Source organism: Peromyscus leucopus, chromosome 6, assembly GCF_004664715.2.
Source record: "Peromyscus leucopus breed LL Stock chromosome 6, UCI_PerLeu_2.1, whole genome shotgun sequence".
Classification (NCBI taxonomy): domain Eukaryota; kingdom Metazoa; phylum Chordata; class Mammalia; order Rodentia; family Cricetidae; genus Peromyscus; species Peromyscus leucopus.
In genome coordinates, this window is record NC_051068.1 from 113,791,636 (window position 1) to 113,810,608 (window position 18,973).

Genomic DNA, 18,973 nt, shown 5'->3' on the forward strand with positions numbered 1-18,973 from the left:
CTACCTGCTACCCTGCCACATGATGCTCCAGGTCTCTGTCCCAAAGTGGAGACCCTGTGCATGTAGCTAACTGTTGACATCCCCACACCTTTAGTTTCTTCATAATTTCCTATCCAGCTTCAATATTTGTTTTCATTTTCATAATCTTGAACATTTTTACTTTGAGACAGGGTCTCTAGTAGTCCAGGCTGGCCTTAAATTCACTATGTAGCTGAGGATGACCTTGAACTTCTGACGCTCTGGCCTCTATCTCTTGACCCAGGCTGTAGATGTTCCATGCTTGAGAGGTGTACATCTCCACTCTGCATTCTATGCTCAGTGAGAACTGGGCATAGAGACCAATGATCATTGGCTGAATGAGTGAGTGAGGGAGTGAACAGTGAACTCACACCAGGTTACATTTTGCTTCATCAAGTAGCAACATTTTCATTGAGTGTACTTAGCGGGAAGGGAGTTTGGGAGCAACTGGTAATACTATTCAGAATAGTATTGCAATCACTTATTTAACTCACCTTTAACAGAACTCTTAGCATTGGTTTCGAGGCACACGTGGGTTTCAAGATAACACTTGCCCTTCTTGCCCATCTCTCCACTTCCCTCACCGCCCTTCTCTGTGCAGAACAAAGCACAGCATGCATCCAGTAATCTTCCTAATAGCAGTGATGGGTTTTATTGATTTCCCTTTCTCTCATGGCCTGGCCCCCTTCATGAGTTTATTTATTGCTTGGTATTTTATGGAGCACTCTGCACACAGATATACCATTGGATTCTCAGAGTAAACTGAGTTTTAATTGGCACCCCTACTTTGAAACATGGAAACACTCAGAGGAGTTAAACATGCACTGCTCTAACATCTTGAAATGAGGAAAAAACAAACAAACAAACAAAAAATGCCAAGAAATGTGGAAGTTGTAGTTTCTTCTGTATTATTTCCAAGTGTTAGGACGGCTAAAAGCAATCCTAGTTAGGGGTTTCTATTTGCTATGGTAAAACACCACACCGAAACCAAGTTGCAGGAGATGGTTTTCTTCCCTTGCAGTTCCATGTCAGAGTTCATTCCTGAGGGAAGTCAGAGTGGGGAACTCAAACAGAACAGGAACTGGGAGGCGGGAACCTGGAGGCCAGAACTGATGCACAGACCACAGAGGAGTGCTGCTTACTGGCTTGCTCCTCTTGGCTCAATGGACTTGTTTATTTATTACAACAGGTCCACCACTGAGGGCTAGTACCAACCACAGTAGAGCAGTCCCACACATCAATCCATCAGAAAAAGCCCCTCAGGCAGATCTTACAAAGGCAGTTTCTCAACTGAAGTTCCTCCCCTCCCCTAGCTTCTGTCCAGTTGATAAAAAACTGGCCAGCGCAAGTCATTGCCTCCCGTTTTATTATTGAGTAAGAACACGCATTCATCATAGCCGAGCGAGTGGGAATGACATCTGGCCCTTGCACAGAGGGAAGTCATGGGTTAATGGCATGATCTTAGTCCTCAGCTAATTCCTTATCCTCCTGGCTATTTTCTTAAAACATCACTTTTGAGTTTAGTATCTTGGAAAGAAAAAACCTTTTAGTGATTTCATTAGAAATAATACTAACCAGAATAATTGCTAAATTGCTATGTTTGCTGGATAACTCTCGATGAATTTATAGGATTCCAGTGGTAGAAATGTTGTTCACACACACCCACACATGCATGTGCTATGCTGAGGTACTTTGTGTCACTCCTAACACGCGCAGTTGATTTCCATCCTCCGGTAACATATGGTCTTTGCCTTAATGACCTTCAGCAGTACTTTGAAATAAGAAATTTTATATATATATATAATATATATATAGAGAGAGAGAGAGAGAGAGAGAGAGAGAGAAAGAAACTCCAATGCTGGTTGATGGACACTGTTATTTGTTTGGAAAACCCAATACATTAGAATCCATCCTCTGTCAAAGATCAGGAGACTTGAATTTTGAAATGGGAGTCATACTTGGGTTTCAAAGATTTTTCTCTCTAAATAAAGGTGAAAAGAATGCCATCTGCGATTTTAAACAGAACAAATAAAATAGGGCAAAATTAATCAATAGTTTTAGTGGAGGTTGCTTACAGAGATGTGAGCATCTCCCACACTTTCCATCTGGATGAGGACATTGGCTTGTTATTTAGATGTGATTGACATTATAATCTGACAGTCTGGGCTATTAGTAGATCTGGTAACTAGTTGTATGCAAAGTCACAGCAGTATTTCCCAGCTGAAGCTTAACAGAGGGACTTAACTATGAAGTCAGAAACTAATGATGTAAGGTTGACTCCTAATGTGGGAGAGAATTCTTGGTAAAGTCAGGTTTATTAACAGTGAGAATAAAGTACACTCATGACATAGGACAGAGCTGAGACACTGCCCCTGATTCCGTTGTCAGTCCTGCTGTTCTGTCCAGGGCAGATGGGGACCACCGCAAGCTGCTTCATGTTGCCTGATCTGGTCCTCACTCGCCTCCAAGAGAGCGCATGACGACTCTCCCTCAGCTCTTAAGGGTCATATGTGCAGACAAAGCCACGTCCTAGGGCTTGTACCCAAAGTCATTGACTGAATGAAACAAATTCCCACAACAATCTCCTTTTCTCTACATTTGCCCTTAATTCACTGATGAACGTGAAACATTGAGAGAACTTACATTGATGGCATGTTAACTGTGGAAATGCTGAATTTCTATTTCCATTTAGAGCTTAATACCTTTCCCCAGTTCCCAGTACTCCGAACAACAGCGGGGATTTCCTGTGAGTGTGAGATCGAGCCAGCTGGTCACAGAGGAGATCCGACAGCACCAAAACTGCCAGAGAACACTGTCTCAAACAAACCAAAAAAAAAAAAAAGAGAGAGAGAGACAGACAGACAACTTTGATATTCATCTTCATACTGCAGTAGCTATTTAAAAGAAAAGGTCACGGGTTGGCCACATGCCTATCATGTTAGCACTTGAGGCTTCAATCACGAGAGTCATGAGTTCAAGGCTAGTCTGGGCCACACAGAGACTTCAAAGCCTGACTGGACAATATAGCAGTCCCCCATGGGAGATGGGAGCAGCAGAGAAAACAGTGTAACTGATAAAGGATGATTTCCAGAAACACATTTGTGAAGTTAAAAAAACAAACAAAAAAAGAGCAAGATACATGGCGCTGTATTTATAATTTAATTATATATAACAAAAAATTGTGTAAAGAATACAAGAAGCTAGTAAAATGCTACCCGTATGTAGAGCGCCATAGACAGTAGACTCTTTTCTACCAGGTCAGTCTTTTTCTCCAGCACAATGCCATTCCTTAACCTTCCAAGCTGTGGGATGGCAGGCAAGTACCACCATCCTGGCCCTTGATGTATGTCTTTGTTAGACTGCTATTTTTTATATACATTTCTACAAACAGATCTATTTTCATTCTCCTCTGAACACCCCAAATACTAAAAATGTTCTACTTCTAGAAGGCAGTTAAAGCACAAGAGAGTAAAAGTATTGGCTCCATTGAACTTGATTGATTGTTTCTCATCAAAGGTGTCTGCCCAATAGGAAAATTTCCATTACTTTTAGTGATTTTCTAAAATAACCTTATGATAAAGATTCATTCTGAAGCTTCACTTTATTATATTTTAAGTTCATTTTATCACCTTAAAATAAAGCATTCACTTATTCTTATTCAACTAAGATTTACTGACGATTAGAGATTTTACAGACAAAAAACCGCTTCACTCAGAGGGCTTAACACCCGTAGAGGAACATAAATCATAGAGATGCTTTCAAAATATATTATGTCAGATTTTGATAGACACAAGAGAAGGTGGGAAGAAGGAAGATGTAATGATCCAGGTTGGAGAGTAATGATGTCATATTGGGAGGTAAGTCTCATGGAGAAGACAGCGCCTGAGTGCTGGTTAACCTAGAGAAGAGCCCTGTGGCCTGAGAGAATAGGAAGGACTAAGACCCAGTGGTAGACAGCATGGCTGCCATATCATACCAAAACATGGCTGCTGGTGTGAGGTGACCAGGGTTGATGAGTAGGAGACCCTCAATCCGAGCAGTAGCTGGGAGTCACATCGGGCTGCGACATGTACCTCACTGTTAGGACTGAGAGACACAAGGAGCATGAAACGTGATCGCATGTTTCAAAAGGAGTCTGGTGCTTCATTGAGGAGAAGGTAAGGAAGAGTTCCACGAGAGAAATATCAGTGGATTGAACCAAGGTGAGGATGGCAGAGGTGATGTGGAATGATGGGACCCTGGATAGCTGGAAGATTAAGTCAGTGGTGCTTGCCACAGGGCAACACTTAACAACCAGGCTTGAAGAAAAGAGGAATCCAGGTACACTTAGCACAGATGTTTGTGTCTCTGTGCTCTGGATTTCCAGGCAATGATTTCTAGAGTGAATGAACAAATTGCTCGGAAAGGCACAGCTGAGATTCTAGAATATTTCCTGAAGCATCTTATTCTGTATTTTGGGAAAATTCCCCAGACAGCTGTGTTTGGAAACTGGATGCTGATTTCCTAGTGTGGAAGAATTGTTGACTTTGTCTTACTGCTAAATTCTCCTGCCCAGACTTTTCTATGCTCTTGCCACCCTCCCCACCCGTTATCTCTGTCTTTTAAAGCTACAGTTCTATCATACAGAACAGATTTTTTTCCCCTGCCCTTTCCACTTCACCCTGCACCCACCCTTCAATATGGAGCTTCTATGACAGCAGGCTGTGCCTATGTTGTGAACTGTTTTGTCCCAGCTCTTACCAAATGACTCACGTTGCCTGCCACGCTTCTAGCCTTCTGCTTGGCAGATCTTTGTGCTATATACCTACTTTGACTGTGACTTATTTTTTATCCTCCTGACCTGACATATTTCCCAGTCACCTGAACCTTACTGACTTAGTCTGTGAAGGTTGCTGTAACACAGTACTAGAGACTGTGCAGCTTTATAAAGAAAAAGAAGTTATTCTCATGGATCTGAAGATCACTGGCAGATGCCACATCTGATAAGGACCTACTACCTCATAGGTGTCACTTTTCAGTGTGTTCTCCCATGGTAGAAGTGGTGCTCCTGCATTCTGGGCCTCTAATCTTCTGTCCTAATCATCCCAAAGCCACACCTCTAAGCCTGTACCTTGGAGACCAAAGACTCACCATATGGAGAGGGGACACGAACACGAAGTCCTTTGCTCTTTACAGTATTGCTTTCCTTGGTCCGCTTCTCTTTTCTCTTGGGTCACGACTGCCGGAGGAGTTGCCCACATGTTCTAAATGCTTGTTTCTAGTCCCTGTTTAAGTCACACTACTTTCCTGGAATCAGAAGGATTTTGGCATTTCCTCTGAGGAATGAGAACTTGTGTTTGCTTGTCTACACAGCAGGCCGACTTTAATTTCTTCCTGTGCCATCCTAGGGAACAGGGAACACTTGACTCCCTCTTCACCTGTCTGGCATTCTTTAGATTGAGATTAACAAACTGGACCACAGCTCACCTCAGTGGAAAATGATACATATCTTTTTGTTACCAAGCACACTCTCTTGTGTAACACCTCTTTTTCAGTTGGGATTTTCATGTCTTCCTGTTTATCATATTAGATTTAAACATTTAGATAAAACGCCTTCCTCCATTAACTTACGGAGCGGATAGTTCACAGGAATCTGGCTGTAATTTCCTGAGTGACCTCCTTGTCCACAAATAGGATGACTTTTATTTATTCTACTAGTAAAATGAGCCATAACTGACATTACCATGCTTCTTTTTTACTTATTTATTTTTTATCTTAACTTGCAGGCAGCCTTGGCCCAGGCTTTTTGGATTGATATCAAGCGCATGGATGACCCAGAGTGTTACTTTAATTCTCTGCCCAAGGAATTAGAAGTAAAAAGAGATCGGATGGTGCGTTTACTTACCAGCGTCGGCCTGAAACCCATCATTCCTGATGGGGGTTACTTCATCATTGCCGATGTGTCTTCCTTAGGTGTGTGACCCCTTTGCTATTTCCCATCTACAGACACTTAGGTTTGAAATGATAGCAGGGAGTGTGAGGGGAAAGTATGAAAACCAGAATGTCATCTTATCTCTAGAAGAGATTGTTTCAACAATTTCAACCATTTGCTTTCATTTCAGAACTTTCACCTGAATTTTCTCTCCTGATACGTGGTTATCAGTTTGCTGTTTTTCTGGGTGTTCTGTTACAGAACTAACCGCTCTTACTGTGTTCCAGTGTGTAACTGGAAATTCTGAATGTGAAATAGTTCACTTGGAAGTTTTCTTTGTTTGTTTATCTTTTCTAAATGCTATTTGTTAGGAAAACTGAAATTTCCAGAAGTTGTGGAGCCGTAAGGAAATACCTGCTATTTTATGCTGAAATGAATGCTGGAGACAAGGGGAGTGACTAACCATCGTGGAGAGTCTGCTGTAGCCACCCACTCCAACGCCTCTTCTAGAAAGCATTGCTAGCGCCATCTTTGCAGGCAGGAAGGCTTGGGAAGCCTAAGTAACTTCCCAGAATTGTGCACCTGGAATCTTTATAGTTCTGTTTCCAAAAAGCATAGGATTATTTATTCATTTTACATTAGGAGGTGGGGCACAAGCCAAGGCTCATGTGTGGAGGTCAGAGGATCAGCGTTTGGGAATCATTTCTTTCCTTCCACCATGTGGGTTCTGGAGCTTGAATTCAGGTCATCAGACTTGCCTTTATCTGAAGTTGATGATATAATAATCCTGACTTGCCATCAACAAATCTTCGAGCTAGAAGTATAATGATGTTTTTACATGAATCTTGTTGACCTTCGCCAACCTATGCAGATCCATCTACAAAGACCTGGGATTTGGGGGCCTTAAAAAATGGTCGGACTATAGTCTAATGATGTAGACAACCTTACCTCAGTTTCAGTGTACTTTATACATGAATGTAGCAAAGAAAGCAATGATACAAGGAAAGTTGTTTGAGTTGAGAAAAACATGATCAGAAAACCATGTAAATAACGCCAGTAACCACAAACTAAATATTAACAGCAGCCCTTTCCCAGAACTTTCTCAGGACAGACCAATATAAACACAATTGCCTGACACATACTATAGATTCTATCTGGGAAAGCACAAAAGTAAGGTAGAAGGCCATATCCAGATTCAGGGTACACTGAGGACAGCACTCAGCATATCCTTTCATAGACTGGATTCTATAGCTGTGTTCCAACGTCCATCAAGAATAAACGTGTCTTGTAAATTGAATGTAAGCCAGGCGGTGGTGGCGCACACCTTTAATCCCAGCACTCGGAGGCAGGGGCAGGCGGATCTCTGTGAGTTCGAGGCCAGCCTGGGCTACCAAGTGAGTTCCAGGAAAAGGCGCAAAGCTACACAGAGAAACCCTGTCTCGAAAAACCAAAAAAAAAAAAAAATTGAATGTAAACGTTTGTCACAGGAGGCATGAAGTCACGTCCAAGAACAATCCAGGGAACAAAATGCACCTGAGGTAAAGGCCTCTCTCAGAGTTCCCAAGGCATTGTTCACCATGCATGTTCACCTTTGGCCATGTTCCGACAGTTTTTACATAAAATTTATATTTCTTTAATATTTAAAAAATTATTAATAATAAACCTTTGAGTATCCTTTATTGGTTAATTATGATCACTCTAATATAGTTTTCAGTATTTTAGACTGTAGTAACATTATATGCCACTGAACTTGAAAAACTGAAGTTTCTCATTTATGCTAAATTTTAGAAACCTAGAGGGAATAAAATTCAATTTTATGTGACAAATGATCGTATGTTAGGTTTTTTTTAAGTACGGCAGCATGCACATAGATTCATTAAGAGACAGTGGGGGAAACTCCTGAAGTAGGAGGGACTCCCTTAGCTCTATATTCATGTAAGAATCATTTTGTAGTACACAAGCATTAGACATTAGTAATTTTTTCATATCACAGGTTTCAGAGAACTGGATGCTACACTTGTAGCTGAGGCTCGAGGTCCCTTTCCAGGAAGTGGTTGAAAGCTCTGTCTCCACCTTGGGGTAGAGGGGAGGCCTGTCCCACCGTGGGCTGCAGGGGAGGCCTTCATGGTTTTTACAGCGTGCCTTTCCCAGAACACACTCTAATCTTCACGAAGACCCTTCCCTCCCCCAGGAAACTTGTTTAGACTGAGATGCCCTTGTGGCTCTCGTCTGACCCAATCCAATTTCTTCCCACCAGATATTCTTTCAATTTCAAATATACAAGATTTTCCACCCAAATTTATTTATTGAGAAAATAGGTGGAAGACCCCCAGGAAATGACACTCAAGGTTCTCCGCTGGATCCAGTTTTCCCCGACAGTAGATTCTGAGGAGGGATTTATCCCAGTTTTGCACTAAGCATCCTTTCCATGTTGTCAGTCCATTCTGAGCCCAGTACTAGCTTGTGTCTCAGTTCTGGATACAGTGTGGTTAGGTAGGAGTCAGAAGGATGTGGATGGAAAAGCTTTTCTGTATGACAGGATACCCTTCTTTATGATGCTACCTCTGGGGGAGATATTAACATCTCAACCTCTCCTCACGTGAACAAAGTTTTACTTTACTGTGTGTGAATTGTTTCCTACACTAGAATTTAGCTCGCCCCTTTTTCTAAAGATAAAAATTAAAATTTCATCTGATGGTAGCACAGGAATAAAGGTAGCCAGGGAGCTTGGAAAGGAGAGATGGCCCAGTGGATAAGAGCACATATTGCTCTTACAGAGGACCAGAGTTCAGTTCCTGGCACCCAAGTTAGGCAGCTCACAACAGCCTAACTCCAGCTCCAGGGATCACACACCCTCTTCTTGCCTTCTTGGGTACCACACACACATGAACAAACCCATGTACACTCCCATATGCATATACACAATTAAAAATCAAAATAAATAATTTAAAAGGAAAATAAAAGTAACCAGGCATGGTGGTACACATCAACAATCCCAGCACTCAAGAAGGTAAGACAGGAAAATTGCTGTGTGTTCAAGGCCAACCTGGGGGTACATAGTTCTAGTCCAGCCTGGACTACAATGCAAAATGCTATCTCAAAAATTATAAAGAGAAAGAAAAAAGAAAAACCGTACTTACCATTACACCTTACAATGAAGAACAATGGCTGACTGTTTAATAGTTACTGAAAATATATGGTATGGCAGGTCTTGTATTCAGAACTCTGCTAATAATTACATTCCAAGAGAGCTGTATGATATTGGTGCTGTCACATCCTCACTGATAGATGACAAAGACTAGCATCATGGCGTCTTCTTTCTGATGGAGAAGCAGCACTCCCCATGGCTTCCCACACCTTCTCTTCCTGTGCTGGCAGCTGCAGGGACAGGCATGATCTCCTGTATGTGAGTGCTGCCTCAGTGTGTCAGTCAGTCTCCTCGTGAAGTGTAAGACTCCAGCACAGTGTATCAGTAACCTCTAGAAGGTTCTAGGTTAAACCGGTGTGAGTCAGGAGAAAATTTGGATCTCGACAGTCTTAAGTGGAGTCCTTGTTGTGTCAGATACAATCCTTCCTCCACCCACCTTTCCCTGTGGCTGCAGGTGCTGACCTCTCTGACATGAAGAGCGATGAGCCTTATGACTATAAGTTTGTGAAGTGGATGACGAAAAAGAAGGTAATGTTTACTGACCTTTGCAGTGATGTTTTATAGTCAGCTTATTAAGTAACTTATGGATGTGCTTCGTATGACATTTAATTCTAGCTTTGTTTCTTCCCCTTTATTTTAAAATTTTAGTTTAGCTTACTTGTTTGAGATAGAGTCCAACTATGTAGCCGTGGCATGCCTAGAACTTGCTGTGTAGACCAAGCTAGCCTTAAACTCTTAGAGATCTGCCTGCCTCTGCTTCCCCAGTGATTCTAGCTTTCATCCAAACAGTCCACTGTTGTATGGTATTTTGTTTGTGTTCTGACAAATAAAGCTTGCCTGGAGATCAGAGGGCAGAGCTAGTCACTAGTTAACCATAGAGGCCAGGCAGTGGTGGCACACACCTTTAATCCCAGCACTTGGGAGGAGGAAGCAGGAAGATCAGGAGTTCAAGGCCACCCTGGGCTACACAAGATTGAACCAGTCTAAAAGAGAAACAGCCAGGCAATCAGGTGCATGCCTTTGATCCCAGCACTAGGGAGGTGGAGACAGGAATATGGAGTGGAGACAGGATCTCAGCTCCCCCCCCCCCAATTTGGTCTGAGGATCCGGAGAGGTAAGAAGTCACTAATGGCTGTCCTTTGCTTCTCTAATCTTTCAGGTTATTAGCCTGATATTTGACTCCTGGTTTTTATTGATAAGACTAATTAGGATCACGCTTCAGTTCACTTAGGACTTCTGGAGAGATTTTTTTTTAATATTTATTTATTTATTTATTTATTTATTTATTTATTTATTTATTATGTATACAGTATTCTGTCTGCATGTGTGCTTACAGGCCAGAAGAGGGCGCCGGATCGAATTATGAATGGTTGTGAGCCACCATGTGGTTGCTGGGAACTGAACTCAGAACCTCTGGAAGAGCAGACAGTGCTCTTAATAGCTGAGCCATCTCTCTAGCCCCTAGAATGTGTTTGTTTATATTCACTCCTTTCCACTCCCACTCCTGTTGGCCTCTTTTTTTTCTTCCCAACTAGTTCCCATTTAATTTATTTCTTTTCTTTCTTTTCTTTTTTTTTTTTTTTAATCAGAGCTGAGGACCGAACCCAGGGCCTTGCGCTTGCTAAGCAAGCACTCTACCACTGAGCTAACTCCTCAACACTCTGGAAGGAATTTAAAAATATTTTGCTTCTTAAAAATTATGAGTATCAACAGTACCTATTTCTACTGTCTGTGGTCTCCTCACTAACATTTGGAAAGTGTGCAGCCTTCCTATTGCATCCTCGTCCTTGTTTTTCAGAAACTGTCAGCCATCCCTGTTTCAGCGTTCTGTGACTCGGAGTCTAAACCACAGTTTGAGAAGCTGGTGCGGTTTTGCTTCATTAAAGTAAGTTTCTGTATTCTCACCAATGTATCTTTTATTCTAATTTATAAAGCACCTTTTTCCTGTTTCTAAAAATGATATGCAAAGTGACACTTTTTTAAATTTGACGTGGTGCCATGAAGCTAACTGTAAATCAGTATTCAGCTTCTGCTTGCTGTTGTTTCTAGTTTAAAGTTTGTTTGTGGTTTCTTGAGGCAGGGTCTCACTCTGTAGCCCAGGCTGCCCTCAGACTGATCCTCTTGCCGCAGTCTTCCAAGTGTTGGGAGCCAGCCATCCTTGAGTCAGCCTTTTTTGAGGGGAACCGTTATAATCCTACACCCTCTTCTGGACTATGTGGATGGATATCCACACATTGGTATCCTTACCTGTGTGGCATGTGCTCACACAGACACATTCACATACACACAGCTTAAAAAAAAAGAAAGAAAAATGGATTTTTAAGAATGAAAACGAAAGCTGTCCCTGTGGCTAGCTGAGTGCATTCATCACCATTCGACCATCCCAGATCTGCTGTTTTCAAGACGTCTCTGCTGGGCTGTGGAGTGGCTCATCGGAGAAAGCATATGCCAAGCAAGCATGAGGACCAGGGTTCAGACTCCCAGAACCCACATAAAAGCAAGATAAGCAAGGCGGGGGCCTGTAACCCCATCACTCCAAAGGCAGGGGCTGCAACTGCAGGCCAGGCTGACGGCTACACTAGGCCATAGTTGGTGAGCTCTGGATTCAGTGAGAGACCTTCCTTCAATATATAAACATGAAGAGCAATCGAGGAAGAGATCAATGTCAGTTTCAGGCCTCCACAGGTATGCACACACGTGCATCCATAAACATGCAAAACAAGCACATACCATATACACATGCATACATACATACATGCATACTATGTGCATGTTATGGCTACTCAAAACACTCTAAAATTGAGGCAATCTCTATACTAACTCGTTCATCCATAGTCTATGTAACATAACAAACTTTTTTGTTTTGGTTTTGTTTTGGTTTTTGTTATTGGAGACAGGGTTTCTCTGTGTAGCCTTGGCTATCCTGGAACTTGCTGTGTAGACCAGGCTGGCCTTGAACTCACAGAGATCCACTCGCACCTGCCTCCAGAGTGCTGGGATTAAAGGCTTCTGCTGCCACCACACAGTGGTAAATACTATAACCTATCAACAAAATATGGAAGGCTTACCATGAGTAGAATGTAAGTATTTACAACAGAATAATGTGAGTATTCAGTTGACTAAAATATAATAGAAAAAGTAAGGTTAATAAAGCATAATAATAAAGCAATAAATCATAATTGCTGGCCTAAAAAAAATGTAAGTCCTAGTGTTTCTGCACTTACAATGGAGACATATCCAGATAAGTCTTGTTAAAAATCCTGTATGTTGAAAATGCATTTGCCACAACCATACCACTGAACATTGTATCTTGGCAATGCAGTGCCTGCTGGGGTAGCAGCCATTTACCTTTCAGATCATGAGGCTCCATGCTACATACTGCCCAGCATTAGGAGACAGTATCTTATAATAAATCATTAGGCTACCCCCCCAAAAAAAAACCATCAAAATTCAAAGCATGGTTGCTACTGAATATCTGTCATCATAAAATCAAAAGATAGTCAACAGAGCCACCACAAGCCAGAGGCCATCTTTATAAACACATTCTTTGAAAATACAAACATAATCAACAGAAGGAAAAAGTCACCTTAGGACTTCAGTTAAAGCTGGGAGTGGTAAACTACACCTTTAATCCCAGCATTGGGGGGTGTGGGGGTGTGGCAGAGGAGCAGGCAAATCTCTGAGTTCAAGGCTAGCCTGATCTACATAGTGAGTTCCAGGACTACACAGAGGAGCCCTGTCTTGAAAAATAAAAACAACAAAATCAAACTTCAGGTTTAATCCAGTAAACACAGCCCTACCCTTTTCTCTTCTTGGAAATAACTCAGGAGAGTTATAAAATGATTTCACAAATTACCCAGCGTATAGGGAAGAGCTGCCAAGTGTCATAAAATTAATGGTACAAGAACAGGATGCCTAGAAAGGATCTGTGTCTCAAATAATAGATGAAGCCAGTGGAGAGCAGGTACCAAGAACAGTAGGAATTTCAGATGTTCTGACAGTAGGAGAAATAGGGCACAAGTCTGCAGTCATGTTATGTAAACACTGTAAGGCTAGGTGGAAAGGAAATTCTGGTTGGGCTGTGGATTTCCTCATTTATCTTTCAGTGTTGCCAAAAGCTGGGTTGAGGCAATAAGGAGGAAAGGTCTTCAGTTAGTCCATGTAACTAATTCCCAGTTGGCTGACCTCTCCATGTCTACATGAGTGTATTAAACTTGTTGATGAACTAGAGAGAATTTCTCTTGTCTGCTAGCACTGCCCCGTTCCTCCTTGTTAAACATCTGCAAATCCATGGATCTGGAGAGATGTCTCAGCCCTTAAGAGCACTGACAGTTCTTCTAGAGGACCCAGGTTCAATTCCTAGCACCCATATTTCCACTCACAACTGTCTATAACTCTATTTCCAGAGGTTCTGACACTCTCATGTAGACACACACATGCAGGCAAAATGCCAATGCACATGAAATAAAAATAAATACAAATTAAAAATCTACAAATCCATCTTCAGGTCACAGAGCACATTCTCCCTTCAGATCAATAGAGTGGTGCGTGCACTGGCAGAGAGAGCTTACAGTCGGCGTTCAGTCAGAAATCCTTCATAATTACAAAAGGGTGAGGTGCAGATTTTCAAAGAACATCATAAGGAAAAGGAAAGGCACATGAAGAAAACAGCCTTCAGAGTATTTACTGGGAAAATGAACAGTGCCAGGGAACAGTTAAAAACTGTGACATTTGAGGTTCCAAACACTTAAGACAGTAGGTTGAGGTAGACATTTTAAAGTCTGGCAAAGTGGTGGTGTGATAATGCAGGAAGATGAAACGGGATCTATTGGAGAGCAAGTAAGAAATTATGGGGGAATATGAAGGTACTGGAAATTACGGTGACACTGAGAACTCTGCGGGACACCAAGTACTTCTCTAAGCACCACATCAGGATTGAGGGAAGTAAAAGAGCATAGAATTTAAAAACACACAGAATTTTACAATATTAGAAAGAAATCTGTGGAAGTAGAAGAAAAATGAAATATGTAGTCTCTGAAAAAAATAAAAGAACAAATAGAACTCCAATAATTGTAGTTTTGTTTTCAGAAATGCTTCTGTTCACTAAATGCTTGAAATGTCTCTTGAAGGATCTAGAATAAAATCCCAGGGCTGCCTCTGGGGAAGAAAATAGAGGGGCTGAGGAAGGGTGAGGGAGGATGGCTGACTGAAGAAACAACTTTGCAGGGTTTGGGAGATGGCTCAGTGCTAAATGTACCTGGGGAAGTGTGAGGACCTGAGTTGATATCCCAAGACACAGGCAGAGCTGGTCCAGTCCCACACGCCTGTAATCCTACAGAATAGCAGGGCCAGAGATGGCAATCCTGGCATAATCATGAGACCTCATCAAAGTGGAAGGTGAAAACCAATACCCAAGGTTGTGCTCTTCCACACACTGCACACAAATTCACACACAGACATTGCATGCATGCACATACATCATTCCCATATGTGTACACACAAAAGATTATATATCTGAAATGTACTCAGCATGTTTTTATAGTTTCTGAAATACCATCTCAGAGTGAAACATCTACTTAACTGCTAATGATAATCCACCATCCCCAAATGTTTCATCATGTGTTCCCCACTAACAAGGGCATTCTCCAAACCCACAACACACTGCCCTCAGCACCATGAAGTTAACATTGACAAATAATTTGTTCTACCCCTCAGCTCCATTCCAAGTCTCACCAATTGTCCCCGTTAAATTATTAGAACAAGAAAGCAGAGGTATCCAGTCCAGAATCATGTTGCCCAGTCTGTCTATCAAGGCCAGAACTGTGTGTTGCATTTAGTTGTCATATGATGGTGTAGCAGGGTCCTGTGCTGTTGTTCCCTTTGGGGGAAGGGGCCAAATAGACACAGAGTCAATGACACAGACTCTGGGAGAATGTTGAAACAACAAGCTCAGTTTATTCAGGAAGAAGCAAGCCTTATATACCCTCCACCCCACCCTGGGAGAGGTCTGATGAATATGCATCTGCTGGTGTGACATGGCTGCCTCTCATTGGTCTGGGTTGTCTTCAAATCATGTCTCAGTTGCTGTTGCTAAGGCCCTTAGACAGACCCAGGTTGGCTCTCAGAAAGTATCTTTTTACTGGTTTGGGCCGGCTGGCCCTCAACCCTGTTAGGGATGAGTCGTCCCCCAGGATGGGTCCTTACTCTTGACATTCACTGCCTTAACACGGTAAAACTCACTAGCCAATTTACTTTAAGGAAACCCACTCCACATTGACTTGATGCTCTGCCGTGGTTCAACTCAGGTTCTTCACTTTGATAGGAACACAAAAGTGATGATTATACATGACTATAGTTTGCCTGCTACTGATAATTTCAAGCACTTGATTAAGGTGGTTTTTGCATGTATTTCCAGTAAAGTTAGAGTTTTCTATTACAAATCGTAACTGTTTCGAAGGAATTGCTTTGAAATTATAGTAATATTCCATTTCTCATCAAGTAACCTAATCATTTTACTTACTCATAGGTAGCAGTAAAAACTCATAGATTTCTGCCTTATTTGATGACTTATAATTTATCACTGTTGCTATTTTATATTTAAATTTCTCCAGAATGGGGCCACTATGGGTCCCTATAAACTGACCTCTCTTTCTTTTGATGTATCACCATTGTGTTGGGACATCCTCTTAACTTTCTGTCGTTGTTTTATCATTATTTACTCTAGTCTGGAACCAGCCATTTCCAATATGTCTGACTCCTTTTAGAGTAACGCTTTATGTGTGTGTGTTGGGAGGTGATGTTTTGGTTCTTTTTAGTTTTGTTTTGTGTATGTGTATAGGTGTTTTGCCTGCATGTATGTCTGTATACCACATGTGTGCCTGGTGCTCACAGAGGCCAGAAGAGGGTGTCAGATTGCCCTGGAAGTGGAGTTTCAAATGGTATGAGCCACCATGTAAGTTCTGAGAACCCAACCCAGGTCCTCATTGAGAGCAAGAAGAGCTCTTAATTACTGGACTGGCTCTTCAGCCCTAGAGCAAGAGTTTTTCCTTTAAATCAAGACCTAGATATTGAGTGTTCACTGCTGTTGTGTGTTGCTGTTCCTAGGCCCTTCCAGTAGGCAAGCAGGCAGAGGTAGAGAATATATAAATAAATTTGTACACATGCACATTTATATATGTCAGTCATACCTCTGTAACAGGGGGTGATTAGTTGCATGCTCTCACAAATCTGTATTTCCAAACTCCAGGATATTCAAGTGACTTAAATAAATGGCATACTATTTGTCTATAACATATGCACATCCTCCGTATACCTTAAATCATCTCTAGGTTATTTATAATCTACTACAATGTAACACCATGCAAATAGATGTTATAGTGTATTGTTTGTGAATCCTAACAAGAAAAAGAAATATGTGCATGCTCAGTGCAAGTGTAATTTCTCCTCTCACATATTTTCAGTCATCAGTTGGTTGAGAAGCAGAACCCTTGGGTAGACAGAATTGATTGCATCTGTATTTATTTGTATCCAAATTTATTGAAAGTTATCATAGGGTTAATTGTAATTTTTTTTCCATTTCTGTGTTTGTAACTCCCTTCTTCAAGAGTGAAACCTAGTTCTCATCATTTAATTACTTAATACCTCTGTATGTGATTGACCTCTGGCCAGTTACACACACACACACACACACACACACACACACACACACACACACACACACCTCTCAGTGGATGACCCTATCGATACATTTTGACATTTTGAGCCCAGATTCTGCTCTGCCATTCTCCCTCAGAGGTACGTACCTTCCTCACAGTCTCTGTGTCCCACACTAGGCAGTCTCTGATCTCACTTTCAGGCTCTCACACCTCCTGGCAGGCATCAGCGCCGGTGACATGCACAGTGGCTGCCCTGACTACACCCTTCTACTCAAGGCTGCTTGGGCCCTCAGCTCCAGTAGCTGGCTTTCCTGCCTAACCATTTTGGTAGAAAGAGCAGAGGGCAGGGGTGCAGGGAAGGGAGGGAGAGAGGGAGAGGAGAAAAACACAAGACTAGATCTTCACTATTAGCTCTTCCATGCAATTTCTTTCTTTTTCTTTTCTTTTTTTTTTTTTTTTTTTTTTTTTTGTTTTTCAAGACAGGGTTTCTCTGTGTAGTCCTGGCTGTCCTAGAACTCACTCGAACTCACTGAGATCCACCTGCCTCTGCCTCCCAAGTGCTGAGATTAAAAGTGTGCAAGTGTGCGCCACCACCGCCCGGCCCATTTAATTTCATATCATAAACAATGCATGTTTATGATATGAAATTAAATGGGCTGGAGAGATATCTCAGCAGTTAAGAGCACAGGCTACTCTTTCAAAGGTCCTGAGTTCAATTCCCAGCAACCACACAGTGGCTCACAACCATCTGTAATGGGCTCTGATGCCCTCTTCTAGCATTCAGGCATACATGCAGACATAAATAAATAAAATTTAAGGAAAAAAAAAACATGCATTGTTTGTTCAAAAGCCAAGAGAATTAGTTTTCAATAGTCATAGCAATTTTCCCCAGAGCATTGATTAGAATAAACTATTTTCCTTATTGAAGGCAAACTAGTGAAGAATACAATATTCACAGATAAGGAAGTGAAGCCTGAGCATATGATTGGATTTTAATGGCAGCCATTAGAACGAAACCTAGGAACTGCCATGAGAGGTTGTCTTGGAGAATGGAGGGGTTGATGGGAAAGTGGAGAGGAGTTGCCTGCTACTTTTCAATATAGTGCATCTGAACTCATTGACTTCTTTCTCTAATTATAGTTAATTGAATAGCTGCTTTCAGTTCTTCAGTTTTTGTTTCCTTTGAAAATATTGTGTGTGTGTGTGTGTGTGTGTGTGTGTGTGTGTGTGTGTGTGTATTCATGTAGGGCAAGAGAGGTCATCATATCCCCTAGAGTAGGAGTTTTAGGCAGTTTTGTGAGCCGCCCACCCCACATGAGTCTTCTCTAAGAATGGTATACATCTCTAGCCACTGAGCCGTCTTCCCACCCATCACAGTTTAGTTTTTGCTAAACTGTGTTTTTACTTTGAAATTGTTTCTTCACCTAAGACTAGATATTTTCTTGTGTCTTCTAGTTTTGTTTTTTCAAGACAGGGTTTCTCTATATAGCCCGGGCTGTCTTGGAACTCACTCTGTAGCCCAGCCTGGCCTCAGACTCACAGAGATTCCCTGCCTCTGTCTCCCGAGTGCTAAAAAAGGCATGCGCCACTGCCAGCACCACTACCATGTGGCTATATCTTCTATGTTTAAATATTGCTGTAACTTGAGCTTATATTGATATGTAACGATACAATTCTTTTATTAATTTCCAGAAAGACAGCACACTGGATGCTGCTGAAGAAATCATCAAGGCATGGAACAGCCAGCAGTCTTGATATAAAATAGGTGTGAGTGTTCCAGCCTCTTGCAAGGGCTCAGTACTCAGTGCTGCCACCTTGTGGGCACTATAAAGAAAACATTTCAGGCAAACATCACTGTCTTTCCAAAATTCACCCTATTCCTAACACTGTTTAGTAAATTCTGGTTTTATTCATTTGGAATATATTAAAATACTTTCCTGTAATTTTGTGAGAGTCGGTTTCTCTATGTTGTATTTCCTCATCAGTGGAAACAGAAATCACATTTCCATTTACTGGACCAGGTGTGTCTGCAATACCAGCAGGGAGGTGGAGGCTGGAGGTCATCCTGGGCTACATGAGACTCTCTCTCAATAAATGAGACAGACGAACAAAAGCCACACATTCTTCACAGGAAGCTGGACTGTGAGGATTGCTGGCTCCGTCTATAGAGAGCATGGTAAGCTGCAGACACGTGATGTGGGCAAGTTTCACTTCCCCGAGGTGTTAGCACCCCAGCAGCGA

At 41.8% G+C, this 18,973-nt stretch overlaps 1 protein-coding gene across 1 annotated transcript; it reads left to right on the top strand.

Moving 5' to 3' along the window:
* The first annotated feature begins 5,759 nt into the window (after positions 1 to 5,759).
* On the top strand, positions 5,760 to 18,675 carry LOC114709784 (kynurenine--oxoglutarate transaminase 3). The gene is made up of 4 exons (XM_028893761.2): positions 5,760 to 5,970; positions 9,532 to 9,605; positions 10,876 to 10,962; positions 18,425 to 18,675. Exons 1-4 carry the CDS (start codon positions 5,823 to 5,825, stop codon positions 18,485 to 18,487), a joined length of 372 nt encoding a protein of 123 aa, XP_028749594.1. The 5' UTR covers positions 5,760 to 5,822; the 3' UTR covers positions 18,488 to 18,675.
* Positions 18,676 to 18,973: the final 298 nt, after the last annotated feature.

Bases quoted from the DNA above. Each gene is read 5' to 3' on its own strand.
- LOC114709784 (XM_028893761.2), top strand. From the start codon at position 5,823: ATGGATGACCCAGAGTGTTACTTTAATTCTCTGCCCAAGGAATTAGAA. The intron at 9,606-10,875 runs GTAATGTTTACT...CTTGTTTTTCAG, and splicing joins AGTGGATGACGAAAAAGAAG to AAACTGTCAGCCATCCCTGT. The intron at 10,963-18,424 runs GTAAGTTTCTGT...ATTAATTTCCAG, and splicing joins TGCGGTTTTGCTTCATTAAA to AAAGACAGCACACTGGATGC.